Source organism: Caenorhabditis elegans, chromosome V, assembly GCF_000002985.6.
Source record: "Caenorhabditis elegans chromosome V".
Classification (NCBI taxonomy): Eukaryota; Metazoa; Nematoda; class Chromadorea; order Rhabditida; family Rhabditidae; genus Caenorhabditis; species Caenorhabditis elegans.
In genome coordinates, this window is record NC_003283.11 from 2,955,805 (window position 1) to 2,976,098 (window position 20,294).

Here is a 20,294-nt window from a genome sequence, read left to right on the forward strand (position 1 = left end):
GGGATTTTGTCTAAATGCACTTATAATGATCCAAAACAACCGAATATCATAATAAAACACTCCAAAAAAATTTAGATTTTTCATTATTTCTGGTCAAAGTTCCGGTCAGTTTTGGTAAATACCAAAATTTAGAAAACAACGAGCTTTTGAGGAAATTTTAAAAAATTTCGCATGTTTCGACCCCTACAATGTTTAATACAAATAATTTAAGCAAAAATAAAACATAAAAAATGTCGAAAAAAAATTTTTTTTGGTCGACTTCCAAAATTGTGAGTGGCGAAAACTGAGTAATTGCCACTTTTTGACAGTAAATAAAAAAATTTCAAAAAGTTTTTGAAAAGTTTTGTCATTATATTTGGTCGTTTTGGGACCAAAAAAAAGGTTTTTAATTTCCCAACTGGTGCTACTCCATTTTTAACAGAGGAAAGACGTAATATGTGTGTATAAGATCTCTGAAACATCTTGCTACGTTTATGCGACTACTATAAAATTGACCCATATAACTACAGTATTGAGAAAATTAAATAATGCGTAGTTATTTTCTGAGATGACGCCTTGATCGAAACCCCAATCAATGTCAATGTTGCCGACATCTCACGGGTTTAGCGCCCCACTATGTTTACCTCGTAATGGGAGTGAAAGCGTAGTGTGGTAAGCATGAACTCGTGAGATGTCGGCATATAATATTGGTTGTCGTCCCGATTTTGTATTATTCTAGAAACGACCCTCAAAGTGGTCATAACCTGAAGCTACGAGATTTGTGCATGAAGCCGTTTTGTTTCATCGAGTGTATACACAAGGTTATCTAGAAAATTGCAAATTTGATTAATAAACGTGGTTCGACAACTTTCGAGTTCCGCATCGCACTACGCTTTGCCGTAGACGATTTCTTGTTTGTAGTGAAACTCAGTCACTTCCGTTTTATGACTTGCATTAATTAGGCTTCATCATCCCACCAAAAACACCGCATCTGTCAGATTTTTTGCATCCTATTAGATTCATACACGTGATGCCAGATTGTATACCTACATGCCTACCTGCTACAAGGAACCCCCGTTTTTATAATACTTACATACGTATTTATGTACGTACATATGTATTGTAAAATATAGTTTACCAAATCGCTATTATCTTGTCTACAGAACACGTTCAAAGTTAAGGTTGAAAATGAATTTATTAAAATAAAAAGTTATATTACACACTTGACAAACCTACCGGGAAACCGTTATTTGTTGTTGGACGTGCTGAAAAAATTATTAAAAATTATTTTTTCCAACCGATTTTAAAAATACTATTGATTTTCGTCCGCAAAAAATGACTTTCTTTACTTCCGCGCGATAACGTGACGATATAAGAATGCATATGAAAAAATGAGAGATTGTATTGAGAACAAGCATAATAGAAAAGAGAAACATGATTTCGTGAAATATCTTTCTGAAAAAAACGAGTGGTATTATTGTGGAGCCGACTTGAACAAACGTGATTCCGGGATTTTTATCGAAGAAATAAGAAACACCGTTGGCAATTCCAATGGGAAATTGGGCGATGAAAAACATACTGGTTAATAATAAAACCAGTTGAGTGCTCTTTATAGAGTCGTTCACTTTTTTTGAAGATAATAATCGCCCTCGATTAATTTCGTTTTTCCATAACTCTTTCACTAATAAAAACGTCACAACAGGGAAAAGAAAACATGGGATTATCTAAAACAGATTTGTCTTACTATTAATTATTAAAAAATTTAAAAAATATAAAAATTAACTCACATTTGACACCATTGCATTAACTAAAGTAACATATTTCAAAATAACTTCATTATTTCTTTCAAATAAGTCTGATATGTAAAGATAGTAAGATAATACTCCTTTTGGATTGCATGTTGATTTGTATTTTTCAGAGAAAATATCATATTCCAAAAATGTGCTTATTGAAATAGGACAAAAAACTAATGATACAACAATAATTGCTAAAAATGAGGTAGGCGGTTTTGTAAGTTTTTCATATTCAGTTTTCATTGGATTTCTTATAACCAAAGTTCTAATAAGAGCAATTGAAAATAAAAGCCACGTCGAGGATCTCTGCGAATGGTCCTTAAGCATGATAAGTATTCTATCCAAGAACACATTCCAATACCATTTTGACTGAAAACAGGGATCAAAAATGATTTCTATGGATGGGCCAAATGTTTGCTTGATTTTGAAGAGCATTGAGCACATGTCGAATATTGCAACGGAAGCCATAATAATGTTTATAGATGAACTCCGTAAGGGTTTTCGGATGAGAATCAAAAAATGAAATAAGTTTATGAAAATGCTTGCAGCGGAGAAATGAGGTTCGAAGTATAAAACCCGATCAACTATTTTTCTGAAAATTGAAACAATATTCATGTTTCAAAAAAAACGAGCATACAAGAGCTGGGTTTCAAATTTGCATAAAGAAATTGCCGTGGCAGTTTTAAATTTTGGATAGTTTCCCTCCAAATCATCACAGGTGGACATTGATTTTGGCTAGTCAATTTTCTGAGATTATTACATTTATTCACTAGGCTTCGACAACAAGAAATAAAAGATTAGATTAACAAAAAAATGAGTAATATTTAAAAACAAAAAATAGACTATTGGAAGTAAATTCCAAAAATTCTTTATTTCGTTTCAGTTTTTGTGTGTCTAGAAAAGGAAATTTGAGACAAGATACGTTTTAATTAATTAAAAGTCTTTTTACTCACATAATGCCTAATATGAAAAACAAACCAAAAAATTGACTATAGAGACATGTTCAAAATTTTAATGAAATTATAGAAAAAAAATTATTTGAGTACTGAAATTCAGAAAATTGTTGAATCATTGTGCTGGCATAACTCGAGTGTTTACACTAACTCCGCTTACCGGTTGCACCTGAAACATAAAGTTCAAAATAAAAAGGTTGCCTTTAAAACAACTTTAAGTTTGTGCCCGCAAAAAACAACTTTTCTAACTTCCATGCGATACTGTGACGACATAAGTATGCATATGAAAAAATGAGATATTGTATTGGCAACAAGAATTATATTGCTACTGACCCGATTCCAGGAGTTTTTGAAAAGAAATAAGAAACAGAGATCGAAATTTATATTTGAAGGTGGTTTGGAGGCGCTCAGTGGTAGTTGTTTGAATATAATTACAATTTTCCAAACACGATATCTAAATCGTAAATACACAAATCAATAAAAATGAGTAAAATAAGGAAATGTGGGGTGATACACAACATAATGATTTTTTGATTCACTTTTGAAAAAAAACCTTCATAAAGTATTGAAGCCGACGTCAATCGTTGAAACACTAGTAATGATTTTGGAACAAGTTTAGTGTGAATATGAACAAAATTAATTGAGAGTTGAAGGATGTATCATGATAAACAATTGTTAACTTTAGCTTTTGTTCTCCAGTATATGGATTTTTTAAGTTCCGCGCGATACTGTGAAGACATAAAAATGCATATGAAAAAGTGTGAAATGGTATTGGCAATCAGAATTACACTGAATATATACGAAATTTCGTGCAGCATAATTCTGAAAATAATAATGAGCTAATTTGCAGATTATAAAAAATTACTGACGTGAATCCGGGAGTTTCTGAAAAGAAGTATGAAACACCGATGGAAATTCCAATGGGAAATTGGGCGATGAAGAACACGCACGTCAAGAATAAAACCAGTTGAGTGTTTTTCGAGGAGTCGTTCACTTTTTTTGAAGAGAATAATCGTTTTCTATTCGCTTCGGCTTTCCAAAGTTCTTTCACAAGAAATACAGTCACAATTGGAAAGATGAAACAAGGTATTATCTGTAACGGGGATTAATGTTATATTGGGGAGCTGGGTGTCTTCTAACAGGCGTTTGACCGTAGAGCTCCGAGCAACTGAACTTTAGTTTCTGGAAATTGCGCAGCCGACATCGAACAAAGTCAGCGAAGGACCACTCGCGCCCGCATTTCTCTTGTCTTGGGGGCTCTCGCACACGCATATCACGGAATACTATTCACGCATTTTCAATTCAAGATATAGATTTTCTGGTTAGGATTGTGCTGACGTCACATTTTTCTGGACGGAAAATTCTCGCATTTTTTGTAGATCAAACGTAATGGGACATCTTGACACCACGCATGACCTGATATTATAGTAAAACTTGTTTATATTTTTATGAAGTCATTTAGTTGCAAAAAGTGGTTTTACTAAGTTTTTGCAATTTTTTTGAAAGTTGTCGATCAAGAAATTTTTTTTTATTTATATGGTCAGCTTATGTTTCAATTACTAATATTCAAACATTGAAGGGGTCGCAACAGTGCTACAGTTTTTTAAAAAAAGACGAAAACGCAGTATAAATTTTGGCACCGTAGGAGTGGTTTTTAAAAGTTTTCCCACTGGCACAACACAAATATCAATTTTTTTAAACGTTTTTGTTGACCTTTTTCTTAATTCAAACTAACCGTAGAGACGATTGCATTGATTAAAGTAGATATTTTCAGAATCCTGCCATCATTTTGTTTGTATAACGCAGATACGGTCAGATAATAAAAGCGTACTCCATCCGGATCACACGAAGAGGTGTGATTTTGTGACGTTATATCAGATCCCAAATAGGTGGCTATTGAAATAGGGAAGAAGATTAAATTTATACAAATCATTGTGAAAAATGATGTGGGTGGGTTTGCAAGTTTTTCATATTTTGGATTTAAAGGATTTCGTATGATCAACGTTCTAATCAGTGCAATCGAGAATAGAAGCCATGTTGAAGATCGTTGGGAATGATCTTTAACAACCAGAAGTACTTTTTCCGAATAGACGTCGAGATACCATTTTGATTGTAAGCATGGATCAAAAATGTATTCTATCGATCGGCCATATACTTGTTTCATTTTGTAAAACATTGAGCATATATCGAAAATTGCAATGAAAGCCATGATTATATTGATAGATGAACTCCGTAACGGTTTATGGATGAGAATCAAAAAATGAAAAATGTTTATGAAAATGCTTGCAACGGAGAGATAATGTTCATAGTAAAACACGCGGTTAGATATCTCACTAAAAATTAAACACATTCACCTAAATATTTGCCGAAACTTACAAAAGTAGAGACTCAAATTGGCATAGAGAAATTGCCGTGGCGTTATCATAACCTGGATAGTTTCTTGCATAGGCATCACATGTCGACATTTTTCACGGTTTGGGTTGCAATCCAAAAATCCGAATTATTTTAATGCCGCCCGGTTTTCTAAATATCTCAGAATCTAGTGGAAATAGTAGAAATTGTGTAAATCAGAACTTGGAATACAAAGAAAAATAATGTATTTCGCGTATGCTCCAAGTTAGTTGAAGATTAAACGAATTTAACGAAAAAATATTTTTGAAGCAATCAAGCGAAATAAAGGAAAACGTGAGCTTTTATATATTTGATACAAAGTACAATGAATATTTTTAAAGTTTTTGAATATGCCTAGATGAAATGAATTTTCTCTGATATTTTAAACAAAGAACAGAGTGGATATAAAACACAAGACATTGGTATTGTTGTAGTTTCTCATCTAGGGTGTTATTATGAATCAGATGTAGAAAAGCCAACCAAAATTAATTAGCTTCAAGAAAAAACTAGCTGTGTTAAAAATCTGTTTTTTTTTCGGTAATATGTATTAAAAAATTTGTTTAATTCATCTCAAACAAGTTAGCTCGGATGTTTTGCTGAAAAAAATGAATTTATTTATTTTTAAAACATAAAAATAAAAAACAGTACAAATCATAGTAATTTATATTACAGTTTCAGTCATTTCCATTCGTCCTCGGCATTTTGTAAATTTCACTTTTTTAAAACCTCTCGCTTCGCAGAAGTAGTCTGAGTGACTCGAATCACAGTCGCTTTATTTTTCTGGAACTACAAAATGTTTTATCAAATCTGAAATGTGCCTCAACCTGAGTCCAATATCCACAGGAAACTACTTGCTTTGCAGCAATCCGATATTGAGATGACATGAAGAAGCAAACTATGCAGTGGGTAGCTGTGTTTGCAGACAGGAGCATTGAAAAGTTGAAAAAGAAGTAACTCATTATTGTTCTGAAAAACGATGCATTGCTTGAAATCACAAAATAACAAGGTTAAATTTTGATAAAACATCTTTATCGCGCGGACGACATTTTGCGGGTTGAATTGAATACGGGGCGCTTTTGTCGCCTTCCTGGATGCGTCACTGACGTTACTCAGGAAATTTTTAACTCACTTCATTCCAGGAACATCGAGAAAAAACCATGTTGCACCCGTTGTTATTCCAAGCGGAAATTCGGCGATAAAAAACGTAAGGGATATGTAGAATACCAGTCTTGTGGTTTTTCTAGAGTCGTTGGCATTTGCCGTGGAAGAAAGATTTTTCCGCTTTTTGTCGGATTTCCAGAGCTCGACGACCAATAGGAATGTTACTGCCGGGAAAAGAACACACGGAATTATCTGGAATTAAACAACTATGTAGTTAGGCCTAACTTGGTCATCTATTTACATTTGAAACAAGTCCGTTGACAATCGAAAATATTTTCAGATAATACCCGTCATTATCCGCAAAAATATCCGATATAACTGTGTAATAAGTTGTTTCAGTTGAATTACAAAATGATGGCACAGAACTTTTCATTAGTTCATATTCCAGAGAAAAGACCACTGAAATCGGAAGACTCAAAAATAATATTCCGAGAATTGCAAAACCAGAGAGGGCAGGACCGGCTAATTTCTGGTAGCTTTGGTTCAGAGGATTTCTGATGACTAGTGTTCGAATAAGCGCGATGAGAAAGCAAAGCCACGTTGAACACCGTCGGGAGTAGTCTTGAACGACTTGGAACAAAGTTTCGACTATCACGAAAGTATATGTTTCAGCTTGAAAACAGTCGTAATAATCCCGGAGAAATCTCTCGACTATTTTCTTGAGTCCTACAAAAAATGTGCAAATGTCTAAAATAGCCACAGCAGTCATAATGATATTTATTGATGAATTTCTCATCGACTTTCTTGTCAGAATTGTAAAATGCAGAATGTTTATCAAAATACAAGTAATTGAAATGATAGACTCATATGATAAAACTTTCTCTGTGAAAACTCTGAAACTTGAAATACCTTAAAAAAAAAAAAAAAAAAGTAAATAATATGACACTTACGAAAGATTTCTTTCGATTTGGTATAGCCAAAGAGCAGTAGAATGCTCAAAACCCGGAAAATCAATTTGAAGATACTTGTCACTAATCATTGTTGGAAAATTCAAAATGTTTGATACCAAAAGAAATGCAAAAAAACAGAAAGTCTCCAGAAATTTAATTAATTTTTTTGATTTGTAGCGGAAGGAATTGAAAAACGAATATTTTACTGAAAAGCTGGAACTGAAAAAATGTGAATTGTCTCACTTAGAAAAATATATTATTACATTGAAGACGGAAGCTACAGAAACGATAATTATCCATAATTTTCAGCACATGTCCAGACATCAATTTGAAGCAGGGCGGGCGGCAATTGCTCCAGCAAAAGCAGAAGTTGCCAAAAATGTCCGATTGCAGCGCATCCCTGTTTTATACTTCAGCATTCTACTCTACTGCTCTTCGGCTTTGTCGATTTTTAGGAAAACAGGATAAAGTTTGTAAAAAATGTTTTTATTAAAAAAAACTCCTTCAAGGTTTTCTTAGAACATAAAAATCTGTTTCATTATATGTATTTAGATTTACCCAATATTCAAACTGTGTGGTGGGTTAGGAACACAATTATTTGATAACAATTTGAGTAATCATCACAGATTCTATTTCGATAATTCTTACGGACTGTTTTTGTTCAGATTTTCGAAAATATGACAAAACGAACTGCCGATAAGGATAATGTATAATAAGCACAGTGAATGTAGATATTAAGCCATGAATTGAAGAATGAAGAATTGACAAATTGGTTAACGCTGAAAAAAATTTTTTTTTTTTTCATTTTCAAATTTTTTTTGAACCTTGATTATAATAATTGAAGTCAACAGCAAACCATATATAAAAAGCGGTCGGTAACATGAACAGAACAGGAATTGAAATTTGTAGAAGTATGCTTGCCAAAAATTTAATTTGCAACTTTCTCGTGGTCTTTGAAGTAAACGAACGAATCGAGAAAAACAAATAGTAAACGCAACATGTCAAGTAAAACAAAATTTGAATAACTTCTGCGAGAACTCCTAATACTGTGAAGGCAATTAAAAATTGAATATGATAATCATCGATACACAGAACAAAAATATTAGAACCCGTGAAAAACTCTTGAGAAGGACATGGAAGCCGCCTGAGAACTTTAAAAAGTGCTTCATCCTGGTTTGCTGGTATGAAAAATGTGAATGACGCTGCGTAAAGCACTCCAATCAGTAACTTTGTTAGATAATATGTTGCTTTTGTACTTTTCCGAGTTATTTTGAACTTGTTGAATGGAGTTGCGTTATTCCGATTTTCAACCAATATTGTTGTAGATAATAACATGACTGAAAAATAATCTGTTTTTGGTTTTGTGAAATGTACAGCTAATTGATTGCGTGATGTGTGGTCGGACGCGATCTCGCTCAATGTCGGCTTCGCATTTTTCAAATGATTTTCAAATGATGGGAACTGTTCCAGCTTCCAGATTGCTATACTTCTAGGTACCTAAACTTACAATTCAGACTCTGAAATGCCAGCCAAACTTGAATTTTCGGTGGGACACCCAAAAAATTCAGCAAGCCAACTGAAAATCCCGTGAGAGTTGGAAGAAATATATACGGTGTCACGAGGCAATTCAAAAACACATCCGCAAGACACGTCCTGAATATTTCTACATGAGCACAGTTAACGTTTGTGATGTGTATACTTACCAAACATGGAAATTGAAAAGTGGAACTCGATAAGATGACATTTCTTTTGGGCTTTTGTATAGGATACAGTAACCTCCAAAAAGATAAACTGGAAATGAAAATGCAGTCAGAAAATGGGACGTATAAGAAACATCTCTCCAAGAGCATAAAAACGTGTCGCATCTTGGACATGTTGTGTAGTTTGTTAAGTAATACTCACGGAGAGCAGACATGCTCACACGATTCTCACAAAAAAAGTTGTGAAGAAAATAAACCCGCCTGGTTTTCAGTTTTTTAGCTGAGATGTCATTTGTTTTTAATTAACTAAAAATAACAAAAGTTTTTGAGAACATACATATCTAAAACACAAAAATTGTATTTTTTTTAGGTTATAGCAGTTTCGAAACATTTGGGCTTTAAACAAGGGTTTGAGTTGAGGTAGGTTAGAGAACAGTGTCGATGTATTATAAGTACAGTAGGTATAGCTACAGCAAGGTACAATACAATTTTTTTTTCATTTTTCTTCGGAAATATTTTTGTTAAAAAATATATATCATAAATGTAGAAATAAACACATTTTGTGGCATTTAATGGTGTCGAAAATTCCCGATATTTTTTTGAATGCCTGATAAAATTTTTCATAATTTTCCAAAACATTGTCCTGCTGAATGAGAAACGGAAGTTGATCAGAAACTTTTAATAAATGGAAAAAATGCGTGATTTTTTCAAATTCATTCAAATTCCCCAAATAATTGATACGGTCAAATATTACCACACTGATTTGGGTTGAGCGGATCTGCCCAAAATCTTGTTTTTCTGAAAAGTACATAATTTTAGTTATTCAACCAGCTGAACCAATCCGAAACATCCAAATGAAAAAACATAAATTGCTGTATTCCTGTATCGAGATGATATGATGAGACACACAAAAAGATGAGTCCAAGTGTTCAAAGTTATTAATATCGAGAAAAAGAATCCAATGTGAGTCAATAGTTGTCTGAAATCTAATTTTTAGGAAAATTTTTATTGAAAAAAATTAAGCTTACTGCATGGCAATTTCATCGAAATTCGACCAGACAAACCCCATGCTCAAACCATATGGTAATTCAACAATGAAAAACATAATAGTTACACAGAAAACTAATCCAGTTCTGCTTCGCGAACTATTGTTCCTACTTACAGATAAGGTATTTGTTCTTTTTTTAGCGGTTTTCCATAAGTTCAAAACCAGTAATAAAGTTACAATCGGTAGCAATATACATGGAATTATCTGAAATTCTGTTAATTATATTGCCTTGAATCTCAAATACATACATCGGAGACAAATGAATTAAATAGATAAAAACACTTTGCCAGAAAACCGTCGTTTTTCATGAATAAATGTGACTCAACATATAAGTAATAAGTTTTCCCAGGAAGGCAAGAATAGAAGTCCCAATTCTCAATAAATTGATATTCAAGACACTTGAATATCGAAACTGGCAAGCTTGTTACGCAGATTCCAGCAATGACCATAGCTGATGCCTTTGGTTTTCCCAGTGACTTATACTTGGGTTGCTCAACGGGTTCCGAACAATTAGCGTTCGAATAAAAGCGATAAAAACGATGAGCCATGTTGAACATCTTCTTGAGTAATTTTTAAGTATGTCAAGTATAACTCTAGTTAATACTAGTCCGTAAGCGCCTGATGGATAGCAAGAGACAAAGATGTAACTGTAACGACTGAGTAGCGTTTCAATTTGGTGTAAAGATGCAAAAACATCAAACACCGCGACTGCAGCCATTAAGATATTGATTGACGATGTTCTCATTGGTTTTCTAGTTAGCATGAAAAAATGTACAATGTTTATCAAAATGCTTGAAATCGAAATTGCCGTCGAGTAGCCAAGTACACCATAGGAAAGTGAACTGAAAGACTATCAAGCTTTAAATTTTTGACTCATTTATGTCAGCTCACTTGAATATCTTTTCAAATTCACACAATGACCCTGCTGTCGATTTTGTGTCGGCATAGTACAACTTAACCAAGTTACAATCCATTGCATTCATTCTGAAACTCGTCTGCTGCATATCGTAGAATTGAAAGTAAGTCTGTTTGAAAATGCGTAGTGTTGTGAATTTGCTACACCGTGGGAACCGTTATCGAAAACACTGTAGCATTTTACCGGAAAAATCTTATTCTCACTAATTAATATACAGGGTGCGCCAAAAGTATGGTAACACGTGAAGCGCTCTTCTACATGAGATTTTCGCGCGACTGTCACGACATACGTACATTTTTCTAACGAATACTGAAAGCTGAATAAATTTCCTCCAATTTGAAATAAAATTTGTAATGTTTCTCCATAAGGTGCGATCTTTATCACCTCGACAATCTGACGAACCCTTTCGCCAAAACGGTGTTTTGGCACGCGGCACTTCCCACACAAACGCACCTCCCACGCACGCCAATAATTTTCAGATGTATGATTTTTATGTTAAATTAAAAGTTAAAGAAGTAAAGAAGCATTTTTGATTGTTTTGGGAGCATATAAAAATTTTCTGTCTGGCGCCTAGCAAGAATCTTTGAAAATTTCATGAACTCAACTTTGCAAAATTTTTTCATCTTTTTTGTCTTCACAAGGCGTAACGATCCACAAAATTATCCTAGCACAATTTACTAAAAAAATTCTTGAAAGTCAGGTCAAACCGTGCCGAAAAGTGCTAAACTGAATTTTTATGCGTACTGCTGCCGCCGCTTCTGGCGAATGTGTCATTCAAGACTTCAACTACTGCCATAGTCTATGACAAAAATACCATGACAGAAATTTTTTGAATTTTTGTTTTTAAAGAATCTCTAGACCAAGAGCATTCTTTGAACTATAAAAACTCTAAGACACTTGATGGATTCCTCGAGAAAAATGTAGAAATCCCGCAGAATGCCTACTTGCGTGCCATCAAGATGGTGTTCTCAAAAGTTCTGAAGGCCTGCAGCGATGCGGATGGGGAAATTTTGAAAATTTAAGACGTTAATCTGGTCAGTAATTTATGGAGAACAAAACTTGTGCAAATAGATGTAATAACTCTCTCCACACGTGAAGTTATAGAGCTGCAAACGTGTTACCATATTTATGGCGCACCCTGTAATTAACAATGCTAATACTAGAAAACGTGTCGCATCTTGGGCATGTTGTGTAGTTTGTTAGTATTACTCACAAAGAGCAGGCATGCTCACACGGTTTTCACAAACAATTGTGAAGAAAAGAGCAAAGAAATTCGTCTGGGTTTCAGTTTTCTAATCAAGATGTCATTTGCTTTTCATTAACAGAAAATGACACAAGTTTTTGAGAACATACATATCTAAAACAAAGAAATTGTATTTCTTTTGGGTTATTGTAATTTTTGAGATTTTAGCGAGGGTTAGAATTGGTTAGAAAACAGCGTCGATGTACTAATAGTGACACGGTAAGGATACAATGCAATTTTCATTTTGCAGCGCATCATTTAATTAGTACTAAAGAGAAAATATCGAAACAAGTTTGTTTGTTGTTTATGTTCGGATCAAGATGAGATATAACAAAATGTAATACATAAAAGAAGCATCGGGATGAATCGAATAACACATGAAATAAAAAATACCCGTTAGAGTCCTTTTTAAGTAAGAAAAGTAGTATATAATTTGACAGAGAAGGATAAATAATAATTAAAGTTAAGTTGGGGAATGTACAGCGCTTGTTATAATTTTATACAAGAGTATAAGCTGTGATTTTAAGCGTGTTGAGCGGGCTGTGGTCATGTTGAGAATGCTTAGGCGGTTTTTATATGAAATTGAATAAACTATTGAGGTATTTCTATGTGATGCTTCTGATACTTTGTATTGTATATTGTTTCGTTGTCACAAAAACAAACTTATAATGAAAGGTAACTAAGGAAATACAGTCATAGCTAATCATCATTTAATTTTAGTTTCTGATCGGTAAAATCAGAATGGTAGTTTTTCGTATTTACTAATTTCTATTAATTTTCATACGATGATATGAAAAAAGCTTCTCTTTTGCTGAAAATCAGTTTTAAAAAAGCAAATATTTCCCAGCGAATTACATGTCATCTTTAGTAAGGAAATAATCGAACTCAAAAATTGCAAAAAACGTAAATTAATAGTAAAACCAATAATATGATTCACCAAAAAAATTGTTAAATTTTAAAATCAATTTTTAACGAAAAAAGGCATATTCAACATATCTACCGTATTTCCTCTATTAGTCTTGCATGCAAGACTAATTTTTAATCGGCCCGTAGGGGTGCAAGACTAATAGAGACTGCAAGACTATTAGAGGCTGCAAGACTAATATTCGAAGATCCAAAAGCTTTGTAAAATTTACCATTTATCGTCAAAAATTTGACTTGAAACAATCTAAATCATGTAAAATCCATAATTTTCTATTGTTTTATAAATTATTTGAACACTTTAAATATTAATTTAGTTAAAACTTGTTGAAGTTTTCACAAAATACTGCTGGTCTGGCAAAAATAGGACTGCAAGAATATTACCGTATTTCCTCTATTAGTCTTGCATGCAATACTAATAGAGGCTGCAAAACTAATTTTCGATTGGCCCGTAGGGGTGCAAGACTAATAGGGGTGCAAGACTAATAGAGGAAATACGGTAGGTTTATTTTGTTTTGCTAGTCAAACTATTTAGTGGCACCGGAAAATCTATCTGATAACAATTTGATTATTCATCACGGATTCCATTTCGATATTCCTCACGAACTGTTTTGGTTCAGTTTTCCGAGAAAGTGACAAAATAAATTTGCGATACGGCGAATGGATAATAAGAACTGTTAATGTTGATATTAAGCCATGAATTGAAGCATAAAGAATTGATAAGTTGGTTAATGCTGGAAAATAATTATTTAAATTTTTAAAAAATCAATCTAAACCTTGATTATAATAATTAAACCTAACAGCAAACCAAGCATAGAATGCTGTCGGGAACAAGAATAAAAGTGGAACTAGAGTTTGCAGAAGTACGCTTGCAAAAAATTTGATTTGCAATTTGCTCGTAGTCTTTGAAGTGAACGAACGAGCCGAGAAGAACAAATAGTAGACACAACATGCAAAGTAAAACAGAATCTGAATGACTTCTAACATAACTCCGAACGCTGTAAAAGTAGCTAAAAATTGAATATAGTCTTCGTCAATACATAACACGAAAATATTGGAAGCCGTGAAAAATTCTTGAGAAGGACATGACAGCCGTCTGAGAACTTCAAAAAGTGCATCTTCCTGATTTGCTGGTATGAAAAACGTGATTGAAGCTGCGTAAAATACTCCAATCAGTAGTTTTGTTAAATAGTAAATAGTTTTTGTACTTTTCCGAGTCATGCTGAACTTGTTGAATGGAATTGCGTTATTCCGATTTTCTACCAATATTGTTGTAGATCTTAACATCACTGAAAAATTATTTTCGGTTTTATGGACTTTGATTGTTATTTGCACAGTTAATTTTCTACGTCTCCATGTGGAACCTCACAGAAAAAGTGGGAATAATGCGCAAAATACGACTAACCAGCAACTGCACGTGGTCGTTTTCGCAATCGGGATAGGTCCACTGTGCCCACTTACAAAGTCTTCCACGAAGAAATAGCGTGAGAAGTGTACATCACGTCCGCCTTACTACCGCACCCTCCGTACCCACACGCTGCCATATTCTATCTGCAGCGCCCGACGTTTCACGAGTCGCTATAGCATGTGTGCAAGAAAAAACGGCGGCGGTGTAAGTAGCGCCCTTGTTATGTATTCTTTTAATTTTTTCAAACACAATTTTTTTCAACCTTAAAAATTGAAATAGAACCTATCAAGATTAAAAAAAAAAGATGTTTCAATAACCGTATAGAAAACCTGAAGGTACCGTAATTAATACTGGCGGTGATTGTATCCGGTGAAAATATCGAAGATGACATGATCTCTCACGATCTCGACCAATGTCGGTTGCGCATTTTTTTTTAGTTTGTTGGTATTAATGTTTTCCGCGTTTCCGCGTTTTAGATTTCCGCGTTTAAGATAGACAGTGAGCCCAGTTGTTACACCTCCGACAGTTTTAATGCCTAAACTTACAACTCAGACACTGTGCTGCCAACCAAACCTGAATTTTCGGTGGAACACCCAAAAAATTCAACAAGCCAACTGAAAATCCTGTGAGAGTTGGGAAAAATATATACGGTGTCACGAGACAATTGAAAAACACATCCACAAGACACGTCCTGAATATTTCTAGTTGAAAAAAATTCTTATAGTTAGGTATTTTAAGTTCCTACCAAACATGAAAATTGAAAAGCGGAACTCAATAGGATGACATTTCCTTTGGGCTCTTGTATAGGATACAGTAACCTCCAAAAATATAAACTGGAAATGAAAATGCAGTCAGAATATGGGACGTGTAAGCAACATCTCTCCAAGAGCATAAAAACGTGTCGCATCTTGGACATGTTGTGTAGTTTGTTAAGTAATACTCACGGAGAGCAGACATGCTCACACGATTTTCACAAAAATTGTGACTATCTGGTTTTCAGTTTTCTGGCCAAGATGTCATTTGTTTTTCATAAACAAAAAAATGTTAAAGTTTCTGAGAATGGGATGACTCAGTTGGTTATGTAAACACAAAAACTGAACTCAAAATGGAAAGAAACTAAGGGCCTAGGGGAGAAAATAAGGAAATACGGTCATTGTGAAACATCACCTACCTTCTGTGTATTGTTCTCGTTGGAGTAGGGCTCCTAGCTAAGTGAGGCGCTAATTGCGGGCTTCACGTCGGCCAGCCGTCGCTACGTGTGTGCAACAAAGTGCTAAAAAGTAGTTATTTGGAAGCGGCCGACATGTTCAAGGTTCCGCAGCTTAGCGTGAAACGAGTTGCTCGGTGTGTGCGCAACGTAGTGCGAAACGGTTGTTATTTGGAAGCGACCGACACTTTCGGAGTCCCGCGCCGCACTATACATTCGGCGTGAGTGACGCCGTGAGTGGTTTCCGTAAAAAATACTACTACGTCCTGTGAAAATATGTGTTCCTAACGGTGAAAATTACCTGAACGCCTCATTTGTTAGATTTTGTTTTTGAGTCAGTGTTTTTGAGCCCAGCGAAATTAATTTTTTGTGAAACTCAATTTTGAAAATTGAATCTAGTCCATGATTTTTACCGGGCTGATTTGATTTAAAAATTGCAATTTTCGCGTTTCCTGTAACACGAAGGCAGCTGAAATTCAGTTGCTATCGTGTTCTGGTTGTGTTTTCGTTGCTCATTGAAATTGATCTGCAAAAATGTCGACTTGCGATGTTCTTGATGAATATTATCCAGGATTTACAAAATCGTCAGCGCTCTTTTGGTGCAAATTTTTATTAAATTTGGAGTATGTTTTTGAAATGATTATTATGATTCTGTATAGTATGGTTTCTATGTTATGTTAGAGAAAAATGATAGATCAAAATTGAAAAATGTTAGACGAAAATTGAAAAATGTTAGACAAAAAATAAAATGTTAGATGAAAAAATAACTTTTCTGAAAAAAAAAAGAAAAATGTTAGACGACATGGTGTGATGCTATGTATATTTTTTCGATTTAGTAGTCTATTCTGGCTGCACCAAAAAAACTTAGAGAAAAAGAAACTTCTTAAATTCAAATATTTTCAGAGAATTCGTTTCGGTCATAATGCACCAAGAGTATACAATATCAGTAGCGAGTTTGGTGATTAATACCTTCCATATCATAATTCTCACCAGGACTGCTATGCGGAAATCTTCCATAAATCTCATTATGGCTGCAGTTGCAGTGTTTGACATATTCACATTGTTTCCAACTTTCGAGCGTTTCATTTCGGAATTTATCAGCTTGTTTCGTCGCTGCCCAAAACCACCTTCATACTCTGAAGCGCTCATGGGAATAGGCTTTTCAGAATTCAAAGATTTTTCGCAAAAATGCTCTACATGGCTTTGCTTTTTTATTGCTCTTATTCGGACATTAGTAATTCGAAACCCACTGAATCCAAAATATGAGAAATTGGCACATTCAAAATTTTCCATCCATTTTATAATTGGAACCGTCTTGTTTAACATGCCATTCACCGTGATAGGCTTTTTAAAATACGATATAGTTGAAATGGGATTTTGGTACGAGTGTGTTCGAGCTATAAATGGGAGACAATATGTTATGGTTATCTCCAAGTTTTACCGGCATAACAAATTATTGATAGAACTTCTAGAGACTCTAAATGCTCTTATTTCCAAAGTATTGATTTTTTTTGAAGTTTCAAACTAGCAAAAATTTTATTATGTTAAAAAAATTCAGATCAGTCCCTGTCTGCTTTTTCCGATTGTCACCATATTTCTGATTAAAGAAATTAGGAAAGCTGATGAAAACCGGAGAAAAATATCATCCTCTTCATCAGCCAAAACTTCGGATTCTCGAAAAACATCCCGATTGGTGTTATATATGACAATTATGTTCTTCGTTTCCGGGTTTCCATATGGTCTTAATACTGTAGTTGGCTTCTATTATGTACATGTTCCCGGTATATGGTCAGTTTGTTAATTTAATTTCTTTATCACTTATAAAAATGAATGAGTTTTAAATTTCAGGCAAATCCTACAAGAGATCGGGTTTATGCTGTCGCTTTTATTAAAGTTGAACACAATGTCCCATTTTGTAGTATGCTTATGTATGTCACATCAATATCGGCAAACTGCAATTGGTATCATATTCTGTGGACATTTGGCATTACAAGATAAAAAATCAAGTGTTGTTGCTGTGTCTCAAAACCAATCGCGAAACGTCTCAGCAGGAGTTAGAACAGTAGCCTAAAGACACTTTAATAATAAAAAAAAATAAATACTTGATATCATACTGAAACTAATTAGCCACAGTGAATTACTCACTAACCAAAACAAATTCAATAATCAGTGTCTGAGCAAGTTTTTCTAAATCTTTTTACAGCTGCATGTTGGGTTATGTTTTGATATTTTTAACTATTGTTCATCAAGCAGACCGGTGATCTTGAAAAGCTTGAAAGAATTTACAAAATATCCAGTATTTCATTGACTAGAAATGGTGAAATTTTTTTTTGTAATTAAAAGGACATTAAAAGGACGGTTTGGAACTTCAAAAGGCATTTTTAATCAAAATCAGATATTTAATACTTGGTTCAAAAAATTTTTGGTGTCCCATATTGTTGTTATGATGCTTTGCTATCACGAGAGCAATTTGAGACGTTCTCACAAAAAAAACTTTATTCCGAAAAAATCTGAAGATTTGTGCGCATTAGGAAATATTGAGCCAACAATTTTTTTCCAAATATTTTTGAGAATATCTTAATTTTTCTGCATTTTCAAAATTTCTTAGAAGTGTTCAACGACGAGAAATGACTTGAGTTCCGCTTGAAATTCTTGTTTTCTGAAAACTCAACCTTTAGTAGATCTGAAAACAATTTTCTGCGTTACCGGGCGGATACGTCCACAGGAGAAAACCTGAATAGTTGTACTTCGATATTGGGAAGACATAAATAGACAAACAATAAGATGAGTACATGTGTTCAGCGTTATTAACATGGAGAAAATTGCTCCAAATTGATTGAGCATGTTGCTGAAAACTTTCAACTTTTGCTCTCTAAAAGAGACCGGCTTGAGGCAGGCAGGTTGGAGGCAGGCATCAGGCCGGGGAACCGCTAGTTAGGCAAAATATCTTATTGTCAATTAGTGACTTACTGTGCACCGGGTGCGTGTATGAAGATCCACGCACTACCCACGCTTAGCCCATACGGGCATTCAACTACGAAAAACATAATTGCTACGCACAACACCAGTCCAGATTTTCCACGAGAATTTCTATTGTTCGATACAGATGAAATTTTTGTTCGCTTTTTACTGGTTTTAAATAAGTTCCATACCAGCAGGATTGTAACTATTAGAAGCAAAATGCAAGGAATTATCTGAAATTCAGTTTTATTAAAATTTTAATTTCAAGTGATCATACATCTGAAATAGACGAGTTGAACAAATAAAAATATTTCATTACGATACCGTCGTTTTTCATAAAAAGTTCCGACAAAACGTTAACAATATAAGTTGTGTTTGGAGCACAGGAATCACGAGGCATGCTCTCGACAAATTGATTTTCGAGAAATTTAAACATTGAAATTGGCAATGTTACTACACAAATTCCAGTAATCACAATAATTGATGCTTTAGGTTTGCCGAGTGCCTCATACTTTGAGCTTAATGGATTCTGGATTATTAGTGTTCGAATAAAGGCAATAAAAAATATGAGCCATGTTGAGCATCTTCTTGAGTAATCCTTCACTACAGTGAGCAATGCTTTAGTTAGAACTAAACCATATGTGTCTAAGGACAAGCATTCAAAAAATATGTCCTTATACCGCTCAAATAATACTTCAATTGGTAGCAAAGAGGTAAAAATATCGAAAAATGCAACTGCCGCCATTAATATATTAATTGAAGATGTTCTCATTGGTTTCCTTGTGAGAATGAAAAAGTGAACTAGATTTATCAAAATACTTGATATTGATATTTCGTTCACATGGGCAAGAAGTTTGTCAGAAAATTGACTTAAGTGTTTAGTTTTTAGATAACTTTCAAATACGGGTAACTTACTAAAATGTTTTCTCGAATTTGCAAAGTGATTTTGCCGTCGATTTTTGAATTCCTTCGTAGTAGAATTCAAGATCAGTGCAATCCGATATATACATCTTGTTAATCCTGATAAGAAGTTAAAAATTGAAAAAAAATTAAAGAGTTAAAAAATAATAAAAGAATAAGTTATGCCAAAAACAAAAATATCACGAAAAATGACAAAAAAATGTTCAATAAATTTCTGAACGACTTATCAGAGAGTGGCAGCTTAAGTCAGAACACCAGGATTTAATTCAGATTTACAAATTAGATTAGCAAAAAAAAATTTGAAAATGGTGAGAAAAGCGGAAGTGAATCAGAATAATGTGGTCATGAAGTAGACTTTTTTTCAAACAGTTATTGCGCTTATAGTTCATTTATGGTAGGATTTTTGACAGATTCCTGCTCGCAATAATTTTTTCTGGAATTTCTATTATCCAAATCTTAGGCATAAGGAAATATCAAAAAAAAAAATGATTGTTACGCAAAACACTAGTCCACTTTTGCTCCGAGAATTGATCGTATTACTTACAGACACAATATTTGCTCTCTTTTATCCAGTTTTCCACGAATTCATAATAAGTAATAATGCTACAATCGGGGGGGGGGGGGGGGGGGGGGGGCAGTTTTTTGTGATCAATAGAACCTTGAATGTCAATTGATCATACATCTGACAAAAAATAGTTGAATAAGGAAAAATTGTTCGTCAGAAATCCGTTGTTCATAAGCAAAAATGACTTAGAAATATAGTAGGATCCATTTGGAGCGCAAAACTGACATTTTTCAGTAA

The 20,294-nt window shown here is 34.0% G+C and overlaps 6 protein-coding genes, 1 non-coding gene and 2 pseudogenes across 9 annotated transcripts; 2 read left to right on the forward strand and 7 right to left on the reverse strand.

Annotated features, from left to right (window-relative positions):
* Positions 1–1,211: 1,211 nt before the first annotated feature.
* Positions 1,212–2,498, reverse strand: srw-142 (G-protein coupled receptors family 1 profile domain-containing protein; the record flags this gene model as incomplete). The annotated part of the gene is made up of 5 exons (NM_071403.2): positions 1,212–1,244; positions 1,293–1,434; positions 1,480–1,703; positions 1,767–2,364; positions 2,410–2,498. 5 exons carry the CDS (start codon positions 2,496–2,498, stop codon positions 1,212–1,214), a joined length of 1,086 nt encoding a protein of 361 aa, NP_503804.2.
* Positions 2,499–3,384: 886 nt separating this feature from the next.
* On the reverse strand, positions 3,385–5,190 carry srw-144 (G-protein coupled receptors family 1 profile domain-containing protein; the record flags this gene model as incomplete). Its single annotated transcript, NM_071404.3, has 4 exons — positions 3,385–3,547; positions 3,595–3,818; positions 4,461–5,058; positions 5,102–5,190. 4 exons carry the CDS (start codon positions 5,188–5,190, stop codon positions 3,385–3,387), a joined length of 1,074 nt encoding a protein of 357 aa, NP_503805.2.
* Positions 5,191–5,827: 637 nt separating this feature from the next.
* Positions 5,828–7,256, reverse strand: srw-138 (G-protein coupled receptors family 1 profile domain-containing protein; the record flags this gene model as incomplete). The annotated part of the gene is made up of 5 exons (NM_071405.3): positions 5,828–5,896; positions 5,941–6,082; positions 6,246–6,469; positions 6,519–7,110; positions 7,168–7,256. 5 exons carry the CDS (start codon positions 7,254–7,256, stop codon positions 5,828–5,830), a joined length of 1,116 nt encoding a protein of 371 aa, NP_503806.3.
* Positions 7,257–7,761: 505 nt separating this feature from the next.
* Positions 7,762–9,082, reverse strand: srh-88 (Serpentine Receptor, class H; the record flags this gene model as incomplete). Its single annotated transcript, NM_071406.1, has 4 exons — positions 7,762–7,946; positions 7,992–8,504; positions 8,675–8,820; positions 8,871–9,082. The coding sequence occupies 4 exons, from the start codon at positions 9,080–9,082 to the stop codon at positions 7,762–7,764; spliced, it is 1,056 nt and encodes a 351-aa protein (NP_503807.1).
* A 535-nt stretch (positions 9,083–9,617) lies between these two features.
* On the reverse strand, positions 9,618–10,898 carry srw-116 (annotated as a pseudogene). The gene is given in 6 exon segments: positions 9,618–9,665; positions 9,705–9,845; positions 9,895–10,119; positions 10,164–10,400; positions 10,406–10,757; positions 10,807–10,898. Coding segments are annotated over 6 exon segments (1,095 nt in total).
* Positions 10,899–13,544: 2,646 nt separating this feature from the next.
* On the reverse strand, positions 13,545–15,360 carry srh-86 (annotated as a pseudogene). Its single transcript has 4 exons — positions 15,149–15,360; positions 14,949–15,094; positions 13,772–14,284; positions 13,545–13,729 (listed from the first exon to the last, which is right to left on the reverse strand). Coding segments are annotated over exons 1-4 (1,056 nt in total).
* On the forward strand, positions 14,755–14,775 carry 21ur-14769. Its single transcript, NR_068650.1, has one exon.
* Positions 15,361–16,144: 784 nt separating the features above from the next.
* Positions 16,145–17,681, forward strand: srw-129 (G-protein coupled receptors family 1 profile domain-containing protein; the record flags this gene model as incomplete). The annotated part of the gene is made up of 4 exons (NM_071408.1): positions 16,145–16,233; positions 16,514–17,108; positions 17,169–17,398; positions 17,459–17,681. 4 exons carry the CDS (start codon positions 16,145–16,147, stop codon positions 17,679–17,681), a joined length of 1,137 nt encoding a protein of 378 aa, NP_503809.1.
* A 543-nt stretch (positions 17,682–18,224) lies between these two features.
* On the reverse strand, positions 18,225–19,581 carry srw-123 (G-protein coupled receptors family 1 profile domain-containing protein; the record flags this gene model as incomplete). The annotated part of the gene is made up of 5 exons (NM_001028535.1): positions 18,225–18,269; positions 18,317–18,458; positions 18,581–18,804; positions 18,849–19,440; positions 19,487–19,581. 5 exons carry the CDS (start codon positions 19,579–19,581, stop codon positions 18,225–18,227), a joined length of 1,098 nt encoding a protein of 365 aa, NP_001023706.1.
* Positions 19,582–20,294: the final 713 nt, after the last annotated feature.